A 21,238-nucleotide genomic window follows, 5' to 3' on the forward strand; every position below is an offset into this window, starting at 1 on the left:
TAATTACAGTTATACATCATTTGTAGCCAAACTTTACTTTTTAATTGATATTCACAAAGCTTTCAGTATTCATAAGTTATACTTAAGTTATTGCATTCTTTCATAATCATTATTGTAATCATCAGTGTACAATTAAAATGCACACCATATGCAAGTAAATTGACATCTTTTCAAAATAGTATCAAATAGGAAAACATTTAGATTAACATACTAAATCTTGTTTTATCCTTACCTGATGTCATTATGTATCTGGTTGTTCATACCTGGAAACTTGAATTAAAAATCGTTTCTATACATTAAACAAATTTAGTAACATTTTTCCTTAATGCATTCAAAATCAACCTTTATGCCTATAAATGAAAGTTCTTTTGAACATAATTGCATTACTTACCTTATTGCCGATGTGTCTCTAATTCTCTACTTCGAAGTCTTCTACGATTGTAAGTCACTTCGAAGTTTTCTCTTTGCATAAGACCAGACTAATTTATGACATAATAAATATAACATCTTTAAGAACTTTAATACCTTAAATAATATAAATGCAAAGGAAGAATATTATAATTCTTACCTTTCTTCCAATCATTTAAATTACTCTCTAAATCTTTCTTCACTGATTCCATAATTTGTTTGCACACTTATCTCAAACTGCATTGCCAAATCCTTACAGTACTGTGTCGAACTTCCTAGTCACGACATCGAACTTCTCTATAGGAATCCTGCTGTATCGAATTCCACAACAGTGCACTGTGTTGCTGAAAGCAGAATTTCCACTATTTGCACTGAGCCGAATTCTTCCTCCAGAATTTGCTTGCGAAACTTCTCAGGATTCTGAATTCCAGACATAGAAAAAGGCTCGTGGGAATTCTATTCCAAATCGGGAATTCTTAATATTTAATGTGCTGTGAAATCAAACCAAATAGTAAGAGGATTTCTTCGCACTGCTACAGCCTCCGTACTTATCCATCCGTCAGCCTTGCTTGCGTGACAAAGAAATGAGAAATAAATGGATAAGAGGCCCACAACTGCTATCATTCCTTCACGCCCAATTGAAACATCTCTTCAGGCATAACTGAATAATCAATTTAATTTAATAGTTTACTTAATAAGAATACTAAATTCACTTAATAGTGTACTTAACAGTAATTCACTAATTTAACTAATTTCAGTTAATCATAATTTACTGTTAAATAATTATTAATTTAATTAAAAGTTTATTATAGCTAAAAAGATTAATTAAGTTTTTTTTTTTAACTTTATAAGAATTGACTATTAAATTTTCATTACGTGTAAATTTTGGGGTATTACACTATGGACTTTGGATATTTATGGGTATTTTAGGTAGAGCTTTGGAGTATTTGAAATGGACTTTTGGGAGACAATTGAAAGTATTTGAGAACCCCTCCGGTTGAGATCTGCATTCAACACGGCCATCATCGGGGTGTTCGGGGTCATTTCGCTTTTATTGATTGAATTTTGTCGACTATATCAAATTATCGATAGAGGATCAGATTCCGTATGTTTTATGCCTTTGATAGTGAATTCTTATTGTTATAGGCTTTGAAGGCCTAATATGAATGTATTAAGACAAATATAACGATCGCAACAACCGTATATTTGTTTGTTGGTTCGAAACCTGTCGACTTCTATTGACCCGTATAGAAGGATCGGTTTTGAACTTGAATTCACTTGTCAACCTGCGCAGCATCCCTAGATGTCACGTGTGTACCAAAAACACGCTCGTCGGGGCCCATGCGGGTGTGTGGGGGCATTTCATAATTAAACCCTGTCGACTCCTTTTTACCTGTTAAGGAGGATCATGTTTAAATTTAATAACCCGCGCAGCATCCCTAGACGTCACGTGTGTACCAATAACACGCTCGCCGGGGCCCATGCGGGTTGAGAATGTATACCCTCTTTTAGTGTACCTAAGTGTGTACCAACTACAATGCACGTGCAAGGGTATTTTGGAATATTCATGAAACGCCTTCTGTTTGCTTCCAAGAATGTCGCGGATTCGGTGGCGTGGCGTAGCAGCTTCTGAATAGAGTGGTTCGCTGCTTCGTACAGGTAGACTGTCGTACACTACTCATTTTCTGTAGGTGGATTGTAGTGCACTAACTAATCTCCTGCCTTCGGTTGTAGAAGCTCATAGGAACTTGTATTCTTTATACATTCTGCTATGATTTTGATCTTTACAATACAACCACTACTTGTTGGAAGTAGATGTATTCATCTTTAGACTGAAGTTGACTACAGAATATTGTATTTACTGTAGTATTTATGCATCTACATAGGGGTGGCACGTTATACATACATCTATGTCAGTAGAAGTATTGTATGCATTGCAGATCTTTCACATTTTGCTTGTGAACACTGTATTTGTTACACAATGAGTCTTTTACAGTAGCTTGTAGATACTTGATTGTACACTGTAGTTCTTTCATGCTTATTCTCAAACTACATCTTGTATAGCGAGACTTTGTAGTGACGTATAAACATATGCATTTATCACTACTCTTTCATATTTGTGTATGGATCATCTTAGCATTACAAATATTTCAGCTTCCTTAGGAATAGATTGTGGTTTGCATGATGAACTTGCACCTTTGATGATCTCTTGCAATTGATTGCATATGCTTTATAATTTTTGTCACTTGGAAAATTTATCTTGATTGTCTTGTGAGTGAATTATGCTTGTAAGAGTTCGGCATATCACCACATTCTCTACAATCAATCACAACCATTGTTGATTGATTGTAGATGGTCATGTGAAATGTTACAAGTCTTCTACCATCTTTTGAGGATGACTTGTGATTTGTATAGATCTTCCTTTAACTTTGTCAATTGATACATGAAAGAAAGTTGTATTAATTCAAAGTTTTGAATAGAATTTATACTCCTTTTGTTTGATTTATTTATCATTCGAAGTCCTGGTCTTTGTAGCCAAATTGCAAGCTCAAGTTCATTGGATGCTTAAATCAAGTTCCCTGCTGTTTTGTAGAGTCCAAGCTTGAGTTTAATATAAGTTCAATCAAGTTTACTTGGGTCCATGTCTTGTTCAAGTTCGATGTCCACAAGTTTTGAATTCAATGTCAAAATTCACCTTGCAAGGTCAAGTCCCAAATGCTTGCAAAATCAAGTTCATTTGTTGATTTTGATTTTTGGCCACATTTTGATTTTACTTTACTTGGTTTTGTCATTCATTGATCTTTTAAATTTTAGTCCAGATTCAAGTCCACGGTTTGTGTTCTTTTGAGCTCAAATAGGTCCGAGTATAGTATGTTTCACCCGAAATTTCGGCAGCCTCCCGGCGTCTCCCCCATTTAGGGGAAAATTACGGAAAACTGGGCCTCCCACCACACTAGAGAAAAGCGTGTACGGTAGGTGCCCTCTTTCGAGGACACTGCGGCCATGTAAAGTTTTTGTCTCCACCACGCCAGAGAAAGACATGTATGGGTCTTCGGTACTTGTTACAAAAGAGAAACAATTGTTTCCCCGCGAGCGGGTACTTATGAATATCCCTAATAATTAATTAATAAATTCTGATTAATTAAAAATAATAATTGTAATTAATTATATTTAATTAATATAATTTTAATTAAATTATTTATAATAATAATAAAATTAATCCCTTGTTTCGGTGTATTCAAGGAATTTGGCCGAGAAGCACGTGAAAGGGGAGAAGTTACCTTCACAGTAAGCTTTTATTGTTACTTCCGACTAAATGTTGTGACTTCTGATTCGGTAGAAAGGGAAAGTCGGAGAAGGTGCGAAGTCGGACAACAATGGAAGAGGAGGTAAGCCGGTCTCTCCCTCCTCTCTCTCTCTCTCTCTCTCTCTCTCTCTCTCTCTCTCTCTCTCTCTCCTTGCGGTTACGGTGTGGTCGGGCAAGGATCAGAAGAAAGAGGAGGTGTCGGTCTGCTGGAGTGGAGTCGGATTTGGCGTCGAATGAAGTGGCCGACGGGACCGAGGCTTCCGGCGTTGGGTCGGCAGGGAGGTAGGAGGCGTTCGTCAGTTTGACGATGAGAGGGGAAGAATGAACCGAGAGCTTCGGCAGTGGGAGAGGGATCGGGAGTTGAGTGTGGCGAATGGGAGAGAGGATCGGGAGAATTGCAGCAGCGATCGTTTTATAGACGCGATTCGGGATGTGATCGAGGCTATCTACTGGCTTTACGGAGGATTTTACGGAGAAGCGATTGTTTCGGCGCCGAATTCAGCAGGATATCAGGAGGATTTCGGGCAGATTTCGGGGACTCAATGGATATAAGGTATGCGTGATTTCCGCTCTCCTCTTTTGGTCTTTACATGGAGGTCAACAGAATTATCTACAATTATTATTGCTATGAGTTAACCTAATCCATTTTTTAAAAATACCACTACTACATCTCTTCTAAAATTGAAAAAAAAAAAAAAAAACTACATCTCTTCTAAAGATGAATGCAGCGGGTCAAACAATATTCTTGGTTTTTGTCTCCTGGTATTAGATGTGACTAGTGCATGTACAACTATCTAATAAATTTTGTTTATTCATTAGCATTGTTTATTCTTGGTCAGCACAAATAGTTATTATATTTTCCTTTTAACATTTTTCACCTCGAGAATAGTATCTGGAGCTTTTCTTCACACTTAGGAACATTGTTTGACGTCTTATGGCTTGTTTTTCAGCGGAATAGATTTGACAAAATGGAGAGAACACCAGAAAGAAAAGGCTGACTTAGAAAAGTTTGTTCGGCATGTGCATGAAAATCATTTTTTCCCAAACACAGTATTAGTAGATTGCACAGCGGATTCAGACATCGCCAACCATTACTGTGATTGGCTGAGAAAGGGAATTCATGTCATTACACCAAACAAGAAGGCAAATTCAGGACCACTTGACCGGGTAACTATATTGTCCTAAAGCAGCTTGACTCTAGCATTCTATATGATTAATGCTCTCTCCAATTTCTTTAATTCTGAATTAAATCAGCCCTGCACTTGGCCTGCTGATACTGAATTGCTTCTTTTTGTCCGTGGTTTTGTAATTATCCTTTAAAAAAAAGATAAGAATGTCTGGGCATGTGTCAAGATTGAGGGATTTGCATGTGCATCCCTGCTTGCTTCTTTTGCCTTGCGTTGTCTCGCATGGGATTTGCCTATGCTGGCTAGCATGGGATTTTTTGGATTATTTTCCTTTGTGGTTTTGCTACATCTGGATAGGTCTCATGGTTGTGGCAGTGGCGGGTATTTGTGTAAGGGATGGAATTTGGCTATTTTTTGAAGTTCCAATATATTGTCGTTAGTTAAATATAATTGAGATTAATTTAAAATTAAATTGAAATTGATTATGTGCCAACCTTATCTATTAACTTGAATTATGAGCTTGTTGTCTTTGAAAATTCCCTTGGCTTTTATTTGTAGGCGCTTTCAGGTTAAATTTTCAGAAGGCATATCTTAGATAGGGCATTTCCTAGAAATTTCATCCTCAGTTTGCAATGACTTCATGATCTAGATCGAGATTTTTCACAAGCATAAGATCTTATATTAATTACCCATTGCAATCCTGAGAGAGAAGTTTCGATTACGACTAGTCGATAGTCTCTAGATACTTAAATTATAGTAGTCACAATTTGATTTAAAAAAGAAGAAATATACTATTATTAGCTTAGAGTGGATGATAAGGGTGTAATGTTGAACATGTAAAAATCTCACAGTTCTGTCATCTCAGGTTATCATAGATTCTAGTATGCTTTGTCAATAGAGGCAGTCGAACCAACTTAACTGGAGGATCTTTATGAGCAATTATTTATGAAACACGGACACATATATGGGACAAGGACACATCGATACGGTATAACTATAAGAATATGACATGACATAATGTGGACATGTCATTATGATTTAAAAAGTCGTTTGAGGCGTACGCCTCAAGCGTACGTTGATTTGAGGTGCAGCTTGGACACCTCGAGGATTAAGCCTTCGTGGTTTGGCTAAGGCTCTTGATTTTTTTCTTTGAGGCGTACGCCTTGAGGTGTAACACCTTGAGGCAGTTTGAGTTGTTACCTCAATTAATTTTATTAGTTTTTAGTTCAGAAGACTCAAGAGCGCTTATTAGATTTAGGGTTTCGTCGATTCAAAACATTTTTTTCAATCTTTGCCCCCCTTTTGCAGCTTGTATCAAAAGGAAACACTCTCTCTGCTTCGTGTGCACTACTTCGGCCTCGATTGATTCGTCCTTGCTTCGTGTCATGACGAGTTCTTCGTGATGAGGTAATGATTCATCTTCCCTTTCGAGCACGTGTAGGCTTCGTCACTTTCATGAGAAACAATTATGGAATTTTAAGACGTGCATTTATTACATGAGGCATTTATGTTTAAGTTAGATCAACTAAACTTATATTTGTTAAAGTTTAACAATTTCATTTTACTCTATTGCTTTTTTTAGTATAGGTCAAGTCGGAAGTAAATCAATTGGTCACCACAGATAATTCTTTTTCATACTTTCTTAAGCACCGATGTATAAATTGTATTTGCTATAGCATTCTTCTTTACAAATAAACAATTTTTAGCTGTCGGAGCTCTTTAATTGCAATGACACATTTTTGAATGAATTTTATCACGAATAATTCTTTTTCATTTGAATCGTATTTGTTATAGCTTTCACTTTTTTTAAATTTATATGATTGAATTGCATTCATATCATGATCTTTTTTTAAATTTATATGATTAAATCCTATGGAGGCATCATTTAAATGGGCTAAAATTGGGTTGCTGGAGAAAAGATGGATTTGTTTTTAATTTATATGATTAAATCCTATGAAGGCATCATTTAAATGGGCTAAAATTGGGTTGCTGGAGAAAAGATGGATTTTTTTGTGCGTATTTATTTTGAATATTGTGTTCCAGTAATATTTATCTTCAAACAGGTCATTATATTTATAATTTACTTAATATTTTGTCATTTTATGTGTTATTTTTTATTTTTTTGTACTTTAATGTTTTCGTTTTGAGGCTTACTCCTCAAGCTGCTTCGAGGCTTACGCCTTGCCTTGCTAAGACAAAATTTCGCGATTCCTGATATCACCTTTTTAAACCTCGCATGTCATTATATTATATAAATTATTAAATAGAAATACCCATAAAAGTTCTCATCTTTTATGGGATTATTATCAACTATATAAGCTTTTCTCATAAGTTTTTATCCTAGTATACAACAAAAGAAACTAAAAAATTGTATTAATGCTAGGGCGTCCCCTGGAAGCGACGTGCTGTATGGCCTGAATACAGTGATAAGTGTGCAAGGGCCGCTGCACCGATGCCCGAGTGCAGTGTTAAATAGGCAAGGGTTCTCACATCAAGGACGGATGTGGGCAAAGAAGCTAGTCCATGAAATTAAAATTATGATAGGAACTTGGAATATAGGCTACCTTACAGGAAAATTAATGGAATTAATAGATATTATGATTCATAAGAAGATAAATATTCTGTGACTTCAGGAAACTAAATGGATTGGAGAGAAAGTTAAGGAGATTAATAGTTTAGGATATAAATTATGGTATTCGTGCATGAGTCGTATTAGAAATGGTGTAGGTGTGATTTTAGATAAGAGTTTGAAAGTTAATGTTATAAAAATTAACATAAATGGAGATAGAATTATAGTGTTAAAGATTGTTATTGATGCTAAGATTGTTAATATTATAAGTGCTTATGCTCTTCAAGTAGGTTTGGATATGAGTTCAAAATTAAAATTTTGGAATGACTTAGAAGAATTAGTACAAAATATATCTCTTGAAGAAAGAGTTTTTATTGGAGGAGATTTAAATGGACATGTTGGTAGAGAGGTAGATGATTTTAAAAGCATCCATGGTGGCCATGGGTTTGGAATGACAAATGAAGGTGGTAAGACTATATTAGATTTTTCTTTAGCTTATGATTTCTTAATAGCTAATACCTTATTTAAGAAAAGAGATGAGCATCTTATCACTTATAAAAATGGATATAGTAAAACACAGATTGATTATTTTCTTATAAGAAAATTAGATCGTTTAGATTGCAAAGATTGTAAAATTATTCCGAGCGAAAATTTATGTACCCAACGCCAATTATTAGTTTTGGACTTTAAGATAAATGAGCAAAAAATAAAAAAATAAAGTAAAACAATTTCCTAGGATTAGATGGAAGAATTTAAAGAATATTAACAAAAATATTTTCTAGAGTAAGATTTTAGATCTTAAGATTTTATCTGAGCATGAGGATGCCAATTTTATGTGGGAAAAAGTGACTTGTTATATTAAAAATATTACAAAAGATGTGTTTGGAGTTTCGAAGGGAAAAGCTTATAATAATAAAAATAGTTGGTGGTGGAATCCAAATGTGCAAGAAAAGATAAAAAATAAGAAGATTTGTTATAAAAATTGGTTTAGATGTAAAAACTCTGATAATTGGGAAAGCTGTAAACATGCTCGTAAGGAATCTAAGAAAGCTATTTGTGATGCAAAGAACTTAGCTTTTAATAATTTATATAATAGATTAAATACTAAATAGGGAGAAAAATATATGTATAAGTTAGCCAAACAAAGAGATAGGAGTAGTAAGGATTTAGTTCAAAGTGAAGTGTATTAAGGATGAAGATCCTAAAGTATTTTTCCTAGAAGATGATATTCCACAAAGGTGGATGAGGTATTTTGCTAAACTTTTTAATGAAGAATGTGAAAATACGATTGACTTTAGTGACTTTATCACCCTAAATGATAATAAATATTTTTGTTTTTATCGGCGTATAAGTAAAACCAAAGTTGGAGAAGCTTTAAAGAAAATGAAGTGTGGAAAAGCTGTTGGATCCGATGATATTCCAATAGAGATGTGGAAATGCTTAGGAGATGAAGGAATTTCTTGGTTTATTAAACTTTTTAATATTATTTTGAAGACTAAAAAGATGTCATATCAGTGGAGAATGAGCTTGTTAATTCCTATTTTAAGAATAAAGGTGATGCACAAGAGTGTGTGAATTATTTAGGAATTAAGTTAATGTGTCATACTTTAAAACTATGTGAGCGAGTTATGGAGTGTAGGTAAGAGGATGCTTAGGTGGATGAGTGACTTTACCCTTAGAGATAGGATATGAAATGAGCATATACGTGAAAAGGTTGGAGTAGCTCCAGTGGAAGATAAGATTAGATAGAGTCGCCTTAGATGGTTTGGTCACATTAAACGGAGGCCTTCCGATGACCCGGTTAGGAAAGTTGAGGTATTAGATTTGACTTATGTTAAGAAAGGTAGAGGTAGACCTAAAAAGACTTGGTTAGAAAATATAAGAAATGATCTTTCTTTATTAGATTTAGATGAAAATTTGACTTTTAACCGGACACAATGGCGAAAAAGGATTCATGTAGCCGACCCCATGTAGTGGGATAAAGACGTGTTGTTGTTGTATACAACAAAAGAAACTATATGTTTTAATTGACTGATTGAACTTCATTCAACACCTTTAATGTTTTTTTCTTTAGATAGTTCAATTTTTTACTATCTATTAAAACTTAGCACAAGTGAAATACCCTTCAATCTACATGAGTATAGGTATAAGTAATACACAGATTCATAAATTTTAATAATATTATTACCAAAACCTTGTGAGATCAACGGCTAAAATTACGGTAAATGATATTTTAAATCACTATTATTTACTTGTATTAGTCAACATGATAGCAATAATGTCCAAAATAGATGTAAATGATGAAAACGATGGCAAGTTGGAGAATCATCAATTTTTTCTTACTCAATAGCAAATCTACATGTTCAATACTATTATAAATTCAGAATCAAGTTATTTTGATTGGTATAAAGTTAGAACTACTAAAAATCTTAAAACATGAAAAACAAACATTATTATCTATCATTTAAAATTTACATGTTTGAAGTTGAAAACAAATAATGTACATGTTTATAAAGTTATAACTATTGAAAGCGCGTAGTTTACATGTTCAGGTTTGGAAACATTTGAAGTGAATTATCAGGGGTATAGAACTAGTTCAAAACTTGGAAATTATGGACAAGATGGGTCAGGCTAGACGACCAAGTGAAGACGTCTCGAAGAATAGATGGATGAACACAGCTTTGACGACTAAGCCAACATGAGGTGACTTCAAAAAGAGAAGAGGTGAGATGACGAGTAGATTTGATGAAGAGGGGATTTGAGATGGTGAATGACTTCGATGAAGGGGAGAGGCAAGTGCAAGATGGCTAGGGTTGCGGGTATTCATGTGAATTTTACTTTATTTTGCTTTTTTGTACTTCCCCAATTAACTCTTGTGTCACATGTGTCCACAACCATGTTTAGTTCATATCTTGTTGTGTACAACTCAAGTTAGAGTCCAATTCTGTACTTAAAAACATAGGATATAGTTTCTGAAGTGTTGTACAAATGTATCAAAGCTGTTTCTATATTTGATGAAACCTCATAGACTTGGGGTGGACGTTCTTCGGTATTTTTTCTCTTATGATGATCCTTTTTCTTATGAGTGATATGAAAATCGTTCTCCTCTCATCTAGCTCTTGCAACTAATATTGCATAGTCATCGATTCCTAGAGGTTGTCTTGTTGCATCTTTTAAACAAGATGAGAATCAATAGCATTTGTCTTCAATAGTTGTTATTAGCTATGGTATATATCTGAATAGTGTTGTAAATTTTGCTTCATATTGAACCACCAATTTGTCCTCTTGCATCAAACTTATGAATATGTCTTGCATCTAAAAAGTTCAACAAAGTCTTCCTAGGTTATCAACATATTAGGGATGTCAGCCAACTTGTCCTGACATTATCATCGCCACTACTTTTTTTACTTCTTTATCCAATAGAAATTTAGTTAGCGACACTTTCCTCATCAGGACATGAGATGCAATCCAATATTTTTTTCTATATGAAGTAACAAGTTCTTTGTCTCAATCGTCCCCTCATTACTCTTGAATAATGTGGTCACATATCGTGGAACAACTTTAGGTATTTATCCACTCTAATTTCGGGTCGTGATCTTGATTCTTGTAGTAATTATATGAAAGCTACCATCATCTGGGTGAATGTGTTTGTATTCACTATTGCCTCATGTGGTAATACTTCTTCAACCATATTTCTATCAGTTACATCTTCTAGATTATCCATATACATGATATATATATGAGACAATTAACATACTATCTAATCGGGTATTTAAATTTATCACGTAAAGTTTTCACTAATCTCTCATATGCTCTTTTAATATGATTCATATTCCTAAGATAATCTTTGGGCTTTGATTCCACTTTTCTCATGACCTGACTCAGAGGCTTGAATTAACATGGATGGAATGTTTACCTCTTTACGTATGTCGCAATCAATGCAAGTGAGTATGATGAGAATGACAATTAGCAAACGCGATGTCGCACTAGCAAGCTCGTAGCACCTTGAGGTTGCACGAAATCACTCAAACTTTGTCTATTTGTGGGACAAGATGTATTGACATATTTAGAGCATCAAATTTACCAAAGAAGAGGTCACTCGCATGGAAGATGATTAAGCGATGAAAGCAACACTTGGTGGGCTCAACATATGCAAAATGGTTGAAACAAGCTCTAATCACAAAGTAGACTGTGTTGTTGTGCTTGAAACATCAAAATTACTGAAGGACTCCTAATCAATTCGAGTAAACACGATCATAAACAATACACTACAGGTGTGATGTTGCACGAGGTCGCCTGAACGATGTTCAATCATGAAATGGACTTCTACGTTGTGCCTAGATTGCCAAAAATGAGTCATATTACTTGGGTCGTCACATGAGTTCAATTTTGAAAATTCATGCACTAAACGTCGACGACATTAATTTTGAGATGTACACGAAATGAGAAAATTGCTCAACTATTCACATCCCTTTCCATTTTATTTTTATTATATTATTTCTATTTTCTATTATTATCTTACTACTAATAAGAAAAATCAAATGAGAATTATATATATATATATAATCTTTGCAAAATAGGTGCAAGTCCTCTCGATTGACAATAAAAGAATAAAAAAAAAGATCTAATCTAAATCCCTCCAGCCTCTATATTCTTTGTATATGCATGCGTGTCAAACTTCAGCTCCTATCCCTTTCCAAAACCAGTAATCCCGCCCACCTCCCTACTAGGCCCACAACACCCAAATGAACCCTGGCTTATAGTCCCCGAACCCACCATCCTCTTCATCTCTTTGTGCATTGAACCTAAGTCATCAATCCACATGCAGCAAGTGCTCGCAAGTGACCCTCTCTCATTGTCAAAACACCCTCAAACTGCTCACACATCCCCAACCACTGACACCTGCTTCCAGCAAGTCCCAAGTAATGCTCTCTTCACCTTGTTCAAACAAGCCTTGCAGCTTCCTCCCTCACATCACTCTTAACTCGCACGCAACAACAGAAGCACTATATATCTTCAACCCCAAGCCCTCATAATCTGTCCAACTATCTCCCTATTCCCTTTCACGGATCTCAATCGACCCCCAGCTCACATCGCTACTCTCTTGCGCTACAACTCAATAGCCCACCTCCATCCAAAGCTGTCAACCACCTCATACCTAGATCAGCCCACAACTCTTCCAGTTATCTACAAGAACCAAACTCCTATTCACTCATTGCATTTCAGGCACATGTTAACCTAGCCACCTGCACCCATTAGTATGTCTCTTTCTCACGTACTATGACTCCTCACTCTTCTCTCGTTCTCACCATCCCTTGACCCTACCTGCTCACACTCTCCTCCATTTACAGCAAGCTCGACACTTCTCTCGCCACTCCGCAATCGACACTTCTCCCTCTACCCACTTACTAGTCTTCACAACCCAGTCCTTCCTCCTCTCCTACCTCACATGCACTAGCCCCTTACCCAAACCATACACAAACAACAACAACCCAACAATCCACCTACACCCACTCAAGCCCAATTCTAACCTCCACCAACCCAACGAACATCCATAGTTATCCCATCCCTTTATATTATTATTGTTGTTGTAGTAGTATTCAAATTATACTAGACTTTCCTATTAAATTTGCTTGATAAGCTTAGGAACCTATTGGTGATGATGGTGCATGGAGAAGAGTGAAGGATCAGAGGATGGATAATATAGAAGTATTGGTTTGCAAAATCTTTATTATTTCATTCAGGAATATAAAGATAAGCTTAGAGCTTAAAAATATTTCTTAAAAAGTCAAAGTCTTCACCAGAAGGTCTCTTTTTGTTTCTTATCACCTCGTATTTATAGGGTTTTGAATGTTGCAGGAAATACTATACAATAAAGATGAATAATATAGGGTACATGTAGATAGAGAGTTGTTTCTTGATGTTAGAGAGTGACATTGGAGGCTCGATGTCGACTTGTTGATGGAGGAGAGCTGAAATAGAAGCGAGGATGGGGAGTTCATGAGCCTGTTGTCAGGAATAGTCAAGTGAATGAGAACTCCTTGAGGGAGGGGGACGCCCTCTCGTGAGTTAGTTTGGTAGGCTTTAGAGGGTTAGAGCTTGATTGAGAAAAATGATGATATGCTTTTTTTGGCAAGGTGCCTTCTGGTCGCCCAACATAGGGCAAGTTCTTTGGGCTGATGCAAGCAAGTGGCACCATCTCCTTGGGCGCTTCTAGGGATCATGGATGAGTCCTCTAAGACATCTGCTCATAGAAGGAATATCCTTGTCATGACCCGGTCGTTACCTTTGAAGGCAATTAGGGATGTGCAATTATTATTATTATGAATTAAAAAAATGAAGAGCTTTAAAAAAATCCAAAAAAAGGAAGAGAAATTTAAAACAAAGAAGAAAGAAGATAAAGTTGTGTGCTTAGCTTCTCTTCAATATCCTCGTTTCACGTCAATATCGTCGGTTTGTTCGAAGGTATAAATTTCAATCGTGACACGTTTAGTGTGATGAACGAACCCGTGCGTGTTTTTCATAGCGTGGTTGGGAAAACTCGTAGGTGAAGTTTGCAGCGAATTGACTTAGCGCTATGCCAATTTTTTTAACACAACAAGGTAAATTGAAGTACCCCATTTGCGTTGTTCTAATGCAGCGGGGAAACTCGCAAAATAATACTTATTCACATAGTTTCAACATGTCGAAGAAATTTGTCTTCTTGCGCAGGACATAAAAACTCATGCGTGTCTTTCTTAGTGTGGTAAGATTGAAGACCTCGACTACGGGGTCTCTTGACATCAATCATGTACGACTTTCTTGATTAAGGGATGGGACCAAACTTTCAAAAATTTTCCCTATGCAGGGGAGATTTCGAGAGGTTGTCGAAATTTTATTTGAGCATTGTTTAAACATGGGGTCTAAAGGTTTTTGCTTGAGTAGATCTAACACTGAGTATATGGAGTGTAATTTTAGTAGTAATAGACCTAGTGAGGGGATTGTGACTTTGGGCGATCAATTCATTAATAAGAGTACACATTTTAGATATCTTGGATCTATTATTCAGAGTGATAGTGAAATAGACAGGGATATTATCAGCATAATTCAAGTTGGATCGTTGAAGTTGAGAAATGCATCGGCCTTGTTGTGTGATAGAAAGTCACCCTCAAACTTAAGGGAAAATTCTATAAGATGGTGGTGAGACTTGCAATGCTTTATGGTGTTGAATGTTGACCATTAAAAGAGAAGCATAATATTAAGTTAAGTGTTGCAAAGATGAGGATGCTCAGGTGGATGAGTGGCTTTGCCCTTAGAGATATGATATGAAATGAGCATGTACGTGAAAAGGTAGGAGTAGTGCCAGTGGAAGATAAGATTAGAGAGAGTTGCCTTAGATGGTTTAGTCACATAAAATGACGGCTTTCTGATGACTCGGTTAGGAAAGTAGAGGTATTAGTCTATTAGATTTGACTTATGTTAAGAAAGGTAGAGGTAGACATAAAAAGACTTCGGTAGAAAATATTAGAAATTATCTTTCTTTCTTAGATTTAAATAAGAATTTGACTTTAACATGACACAATGGAGAAAAAAGATTCATGTAGCCGATCCCATGTAGTGGGACAAAGGCTTGATGTTGTTGTTGTTGTTGTATTGTTTAAACATGGGGCTACATAAAAACATGCACAAATATAAATGCAATGAAATAAAAATTTAAATATAACCTGAGGACAAAAATGTAAACACAAAAAAATGCAAAATTCATTGTTTCGAATGAACAAACACCAGAAGCGACTTGTTACAAATACATCAACACACTTATGAGTAAGAAGAAGAGACTTGTGATGAATAGGGCAGCTCATCTACAAGCAAGAATGGCTTCTTTAATTGCAATTAAACATGCAAATTCTACAAATATTAAAATATTTTTTTTTGCAAAATTAAAAAAAAAAGGATTCATACTCTCCAACAAATGCCACCAGATTCACAACACATATAATATGAAACATTGCACGCTTTCCAACAACAAATACTCATGCATGTACTTAAATTTTAATATTTTAAAATCTCGCACATTTTAAAATATATTTTTCAAAATTTATGCACGCCGCTTAGAAAACCATGCCACCTCATCAAGAAGCGTGTGATAGCTCCGAGTATCGTGCTATCGCCTTGACATGCATGTCATTGCCTCAAGAAATGTGCACAACCCATGAAGTTTGCAGCAGCCTCGAGAAATATGTTATTGCTTTAAGAAGTGCTACTGCTTTTAGAAGTGTGCAAATGCATTGAAAATCATGCGATTGCATCAAAATATGGGTTATCATTTTAAAATAAGAAAATTTAATGTATAGTGAAAATTTTATGGATATGCTATGTAATGAATCAAAATATGTGCAAGCGTATTATATGAGCATATTGCAAAGCATGTCAACACATCGGAAGCATGCATCTATACTTTGTGCACTGAAAAGCTTGCAAGTGTATTTTATATGCATAAAAAAACTTGCACGCAATTTGAAGTTCCTGCATGTGCTCTAACAAACGTGTTTAATAATTAAGCGTGAAAATCTGAGAAGGTTGCATGGGGTTAAAAGTGAGTTAATTCAAAATATTATTTTTAAATTATAATTACCCACATGTGTCATGTGCTATGACCGTCGCATCAAACTCCCAAACCCTTGGTTCGAGAAGGCTATGCGGGTTAAACATAAATTTAAATCTCAATTCCAATTCTCCTCTTTGAAATGATTGGAGTCGACGCGACATGAATTAACTAGTGAATGCTCAATCATAAAATCTACTGAGATATTTTTATTTTAAATTGACATTAGGTATTCAAAGCCTCCTTAAATGAAATTCCTTAAAAAATAACAAGCTCTTGATTTTGATGTTTGTATGATGATTTACAAAACTAATGGTTGAAGAGATCTTTTGTTTGCAGATAAACAGAGTTGATAAGGTTTAAATGATGAAAATATAAATTATTAAATTTCTAATGATAGTCATGTTGAAAATAAATCTCAACTGGAGGGGTCTCTATCCTTTAAATACCTTTAAAACCCAATAAAATATAAATATTTTTCAAGTGACTTCAACATCATCTTAATTATGGTCATGTTAAAAGTAAATCTCAACCGGAGGTGGTAATTATCAAAGATCTATAAAAATTTTGAAATTTAGCATCTAATCAAGATTTAAATGTTTTAACATTTTAACATGAAATTTAATCATTTTATAACTTAAAGCAAAATTTAACAACTCTTCGCAACCATTTGACAAGGTTAATGAATTCAAAAATAACATCATATCATAAAGGGAAAAATGTCCCATTGAGAATATCAGTAAATTTTTTTTCTCAAATAATTTATAGTAAGAACATGACTTGTGTGCTCTAACTGGTGGCTTGACTCAATGACTCACTATATTACGGTCACGACTAGTTCCCATAGGTTTTCTAAGGCTAATACCCTTGTGTAATGAATCATAGGGTAGACTTGATAGCTGCATTAATCTTTAAATTTTCTTTCAATCAAATTTTTTAGATATATATATATACATACCATAATCTGAACCTTGGCAATTAATTAATTTGACTTTAAAAAGTTACTCTTCTTACAACAAGGTTTAACATTTTAAATATTTATGCTATAAAATTAAATGCTACTTAAGATGATAACAACCTAACTATCAAATATCTTTCCTAAAATTTTTAGCTTATTTACTAACAGTCTTATCTTTTGCCAACTTTCAACTAGAATATATATCGTCCTATGATGAACACACTTGTTTTCACATATGCTCTAATTGAGATTACTTAAAATCAATAGAACTCATAATCTGAATTTATAAAATTTAATAACAGAAAATAGAAATATATGTTTGTAAATTGACATCACCAAAATAACTAGATAATTATGATTAATAAAAACTCCAAAAGAGAGAACAAGTACACAAGGAGAAATGACCTAACCAATGCACGACTTCATCAATGTAGCACTCTTCCTCTAGCTTGATTTTAAGCTCTTCTATTCGTTCTCTTCTAAAAGGTTTTTCCACCAGCCTCCAATCTTATGTCTCCTGTCACTTGTCAGCTATCACTGTCCAACCCAATGAAGAAGAAAGAAATAGTCATTTCAACCAACCCTTCGCCTACTCGACACCAAGAAACAAACATTTATTTGTCTTCCTTGACATCATTGATGATCATTCCTTCATCTTCCTCGATTTTAAGCGACAGAATAGACAATCACCGGTTCGGGATATTACATTTTCATCCTTGACAAATTGGTGTGAAGGATGGATAGGTTTGACTGGTTGTTTGCACCAAGCATGGAGTGATTGATTATTGCTTGAACTTTTTTAGCTTTTAATTTTTTTTTCTATATCTTAATAGGATTTGAGCCCGAATAATTCACTTCAAAATTTGCGGAATATTTGATAGGAGTATCCCCTTTGGTTGAGATTTCATGTTAACATCACATTTATACGGGATTAAGAGTTTCATCATTTGTATTGATATTTTGAAGGATTGATTTTGAGAATGGATTCATCTGATTATAATGTGTAATAAATGCTTCTATTAGGAGTGCTTGAATGATCACACTTGATGGCTTGAAACCTTATCAACTTTGTCTACTTGTAGAGGATTGGATTTAAAATTGAACTTGATGCTTGTCATATAGGCAATGTGGCCCAGAGAGTTTGCATTTTTTAAACAAATTTTCCTTTCAAGAGTTCCTAAAAACCTTATGCTAACAAAAAATAATAATTTAATGAATTTTGCGGTCAAGTATCCGTTTCTTTTGATTACGATTGTCTGAAACTTGTTGGATTAATATTTGTTAGAGAATGGAAGACTCGTCACTTCTAGTTCTTGTAACGAGGACAATCAAACTTATAAAAGTGCCACTTACAACTCAAGCTCTTATAAGTTGGGCGGCCCATTTAAATGCCATGAAACATGACGAGTTTGAGTTTAAGAATGAGTTCGACTCTTTTTCGAAGTAGTTGCATTCCCGATGAAATAATTTAAATTTATTTTTTTCTAGAAAGGCACACAAAACACCCTAAAACAGTCGCCTATTTCACTTTAAATAGTAGCACATTATTATAGTATGCTTGTTTCATGATCTTGAGGGTTCAAATTAATGAGGTCGAAATAAACGATCAAACAAAATTTCTTTTTTTTTATTGGTAAATGCAATTCCCAAGGTAGTCTAAAACTGTTAGCTTATTGTCTTTAAATGGACCTACTTCATCGCGGATATAATGTATAAATTATTAAAGTTTCACATTCTTGTGACATCCTTTTTTTAGTCATCATAGTGTTATTATTATTATTATAATAATAATGAGAATATCAATCTATTCTTAATCATAATTTGATGTAGGCAAAGGGGGGGGTCAACTCAAACCCAAAATAAGTTGGTTTTGACTTCCCTTGAGCTTACAAGCTCAATAAAATTTGAGCTGGAATTAGGTCATTTATGAGCTGGTTTTTAGTTTATTTATTGAACTAAAGGTTAGCTCATTTATTAGTTAGGTTTTAGTTCATTAGTTATCTTAATTAATGTAATTTTTATTATAGTTTTTTATGTCTTAAATTTAAGTTTGTCCCTTGGGATTTCAACTGGCTTTTGGAATCCCAAGGTTATTTGTTTTCCCATGCCATGGCTCCTTGGCTTCCACGGGTTGGCTGTTTCCATGCCTTGGCTCCTTGGTTCCCACGGTGGGCTGCTGTTCTTCCGTGCTGGGTGGCTTTTCCCATGCCTGGTGCCTCGGTTCCGTGCGGGCCTCTTGGGTTTCCGCAGCTGCCTCTTCGGTTCCTGGCTGGGCTGCTTTTCCGTGGCTTTGGTACTTTGTTTCTTAGAGTTGACTGTTGGCTTTTCATATTCCCTATTTAAATAAGTTTAAATTAGTGTTGTGGGGCTGTTTGTTTTCCCCTCTCATGCCTATATATACAGATATTTTGTGTATGTTTAAGATGTGTTATGTGATTGATTTTTGGAAATGTAAACCTGCGGGTTTTATTGGAAAAGCTTGCGAGCTTGTTCCATTCTCCTTCTCATCTTCCCAGGAAATCTTGCGAGCTCTTTCCGCCCTTTGTCTTGGCTTCTAATATCTTTCGTCTCTCAGCAAGTTTACACCCCACCTGTATCCTTCTTCTCAAAGTAAGCAATTTTAGGGTGTCATGTTTGAGTCAAGTATGTAAGAGTCTTTGTTTGTAAGTTCTTTTATTATATAAAGTTGTGTTTTATAGTATTTGTGTTTTTTAAGAATTTTATGTCTTTATTTTGTTCCTAGAAAAGCCTGGTTTTTGTGATAAAAAATTTGGGGCCCTCTCCCAAATTTTTGATTGCATTATTTTTGGTATCAGAGCAAGTTAGGAAGTCCAGGGTTGGTTTGTCAAATCTTGTTTTGGTTTGTCAAGTCTTGTTTTGGTTTGTCAAGTCAAGTCTTATTATAAGTTTTGTCAATCTTGTTAGTCTAAGTTTTTTAGGTTGAGTCTTTTGAAGTCTTTCTTTGAGTCTTGTTTTTTGAGTCATTTTAAAAATGAAAAAAGACAAAAAAATTTGAAGAAAGCAAGACAGATGAAATTGAAGATCTTATGGATAGATGGATTCCATCAGAATCGATAAATCCTTTACTGTATGAACTGTACAAACTTTAATCATGGATGCACTTATGTACAGAAAGGTACATGAAGAAAAAACAGCGTTTACAAGATCAATTTCTGAAAGAACGAGAAGAGATCCTGAAGAAATATGAAGAAAAGATCAAAGAGTTGGATGCTCCATCTTCACCTCCTCCAAAGAAAGCAAAAGTTAACTCATCAGGAGATGAGTTTCCAAGAGCATGATCAGTTGGCAAGAATTTTCCTTTCATTTTGTCCTTCATTCTTTCCCAATTTTGGACTTTTTCTTTTCCCCTTCTAAGTCTATTATTTTGAAAGTTTTTCCACCAGGTTAAAGCCTGACCAGAAAGTATTAAGCTAGCAAAACGAACTTTCCTATCATCAGGTATTTCTTTCCACTCAAAAAATTGATCTATCTTTTCTACCCATTCAAGAAATTGATCAGGTTGTACGATTGTAGGAATATATATTTCAGATAATGTTTAGATATGCAAACCAAGGGTCCACCACTGCAAAGGGGTCCAATGTCCTACCAAACTCCTCCAGCAAATGCCACCAAAACAGCCAACAAATCTTACCAACGGAACCAGAAGAAAGATACAGGTGGAGTGGAACTTGCGTAGAAAAGAAAGAGGTTAGAAGCTCGGACGAAGGGTCTTGAAGCTCGCAAGCCTTCCAAGAGGTAGAAGAAGAAGTGGGCAAAGCTCTCAAGCTTTTCCAAGAAGAACCCGCAGGTTTTAGCAACTTTGCTCTCAATAATCACCAACCCTTTTCATCTCAAAATATCTCATATATATAGGCAAGAGAGGGGAAACTAAACAGCCCCAAAATATTAGCATTTATCACAAAAAGTTGTAGTAAAAACAGCAGCCATTAAACAGGGATTTTAATAGCCAGTAGGAAACCAACGGGTTACTAGGCAGTAGAGAGCCAACGGGACTTCAGCAGCTAACAGGGAAACCAACAGCCACCACACAGGAACCCAAGGGCCAACGCATGGGAAGCTTTTCAATAAAGGAAACCAAGCATCAAAACCATGGGAAAAGCTCCTAGCAGTCACGGGAAAACAGCCCAACAAGGGACCCGAAGAGCCACACTAATTTCGGTAAAAAGGGGGACCACAGGCCATAATTCAGGAGTAAACCAAGGGGTCAAAAACAGCAGGAAACCGCAGCATCCCAAGAGACAAAAGGGAGAGGAAAGGGCAAGTT

The 21,238-nt window shown here is 35.2% G+C and overlaps 1 protein-coding gene across 1 annotated transcript in view; it reads left to right on the forward strand.

Moving 5' to 3' along the window:
- Positions 1-21,238, forward strand: part of LOC110111250 (bifunctional aspartokinase/homoserine dehydrogenase 1, chloroplastic) — a 76,838-nt gene that overhangs the window by 43,811 nt on the left and 11,789 nt on the right. The window contains exon 14 of the mRNA XM_020843027.2: positions 4,666-4,882. Coding sequence (XP_020698686.1) covers positions 4,666-4,882 — 217 coding nt within the window. The remainder of the gene's footprint in view (positions 1-4,665; positions 4,883-21,238) is intronic.

Source organism: Dendrobium catenatum, unplaced genomic scaffold (genome assembly GCF_001605985.2).
Source record: "Dendrobium catenatum unplaced genomic scaffold, ASM160598v2 fragScaff_scaffold_970, whole genome shotgun sequence".
Classification (NCBI taxonomy): Eukaryota; Viridiplantae; Streptophyta; class Magnoliopsida; order Asparagales; family Orchidaceae; genus Dendrobium; species Dendrobium catenatum.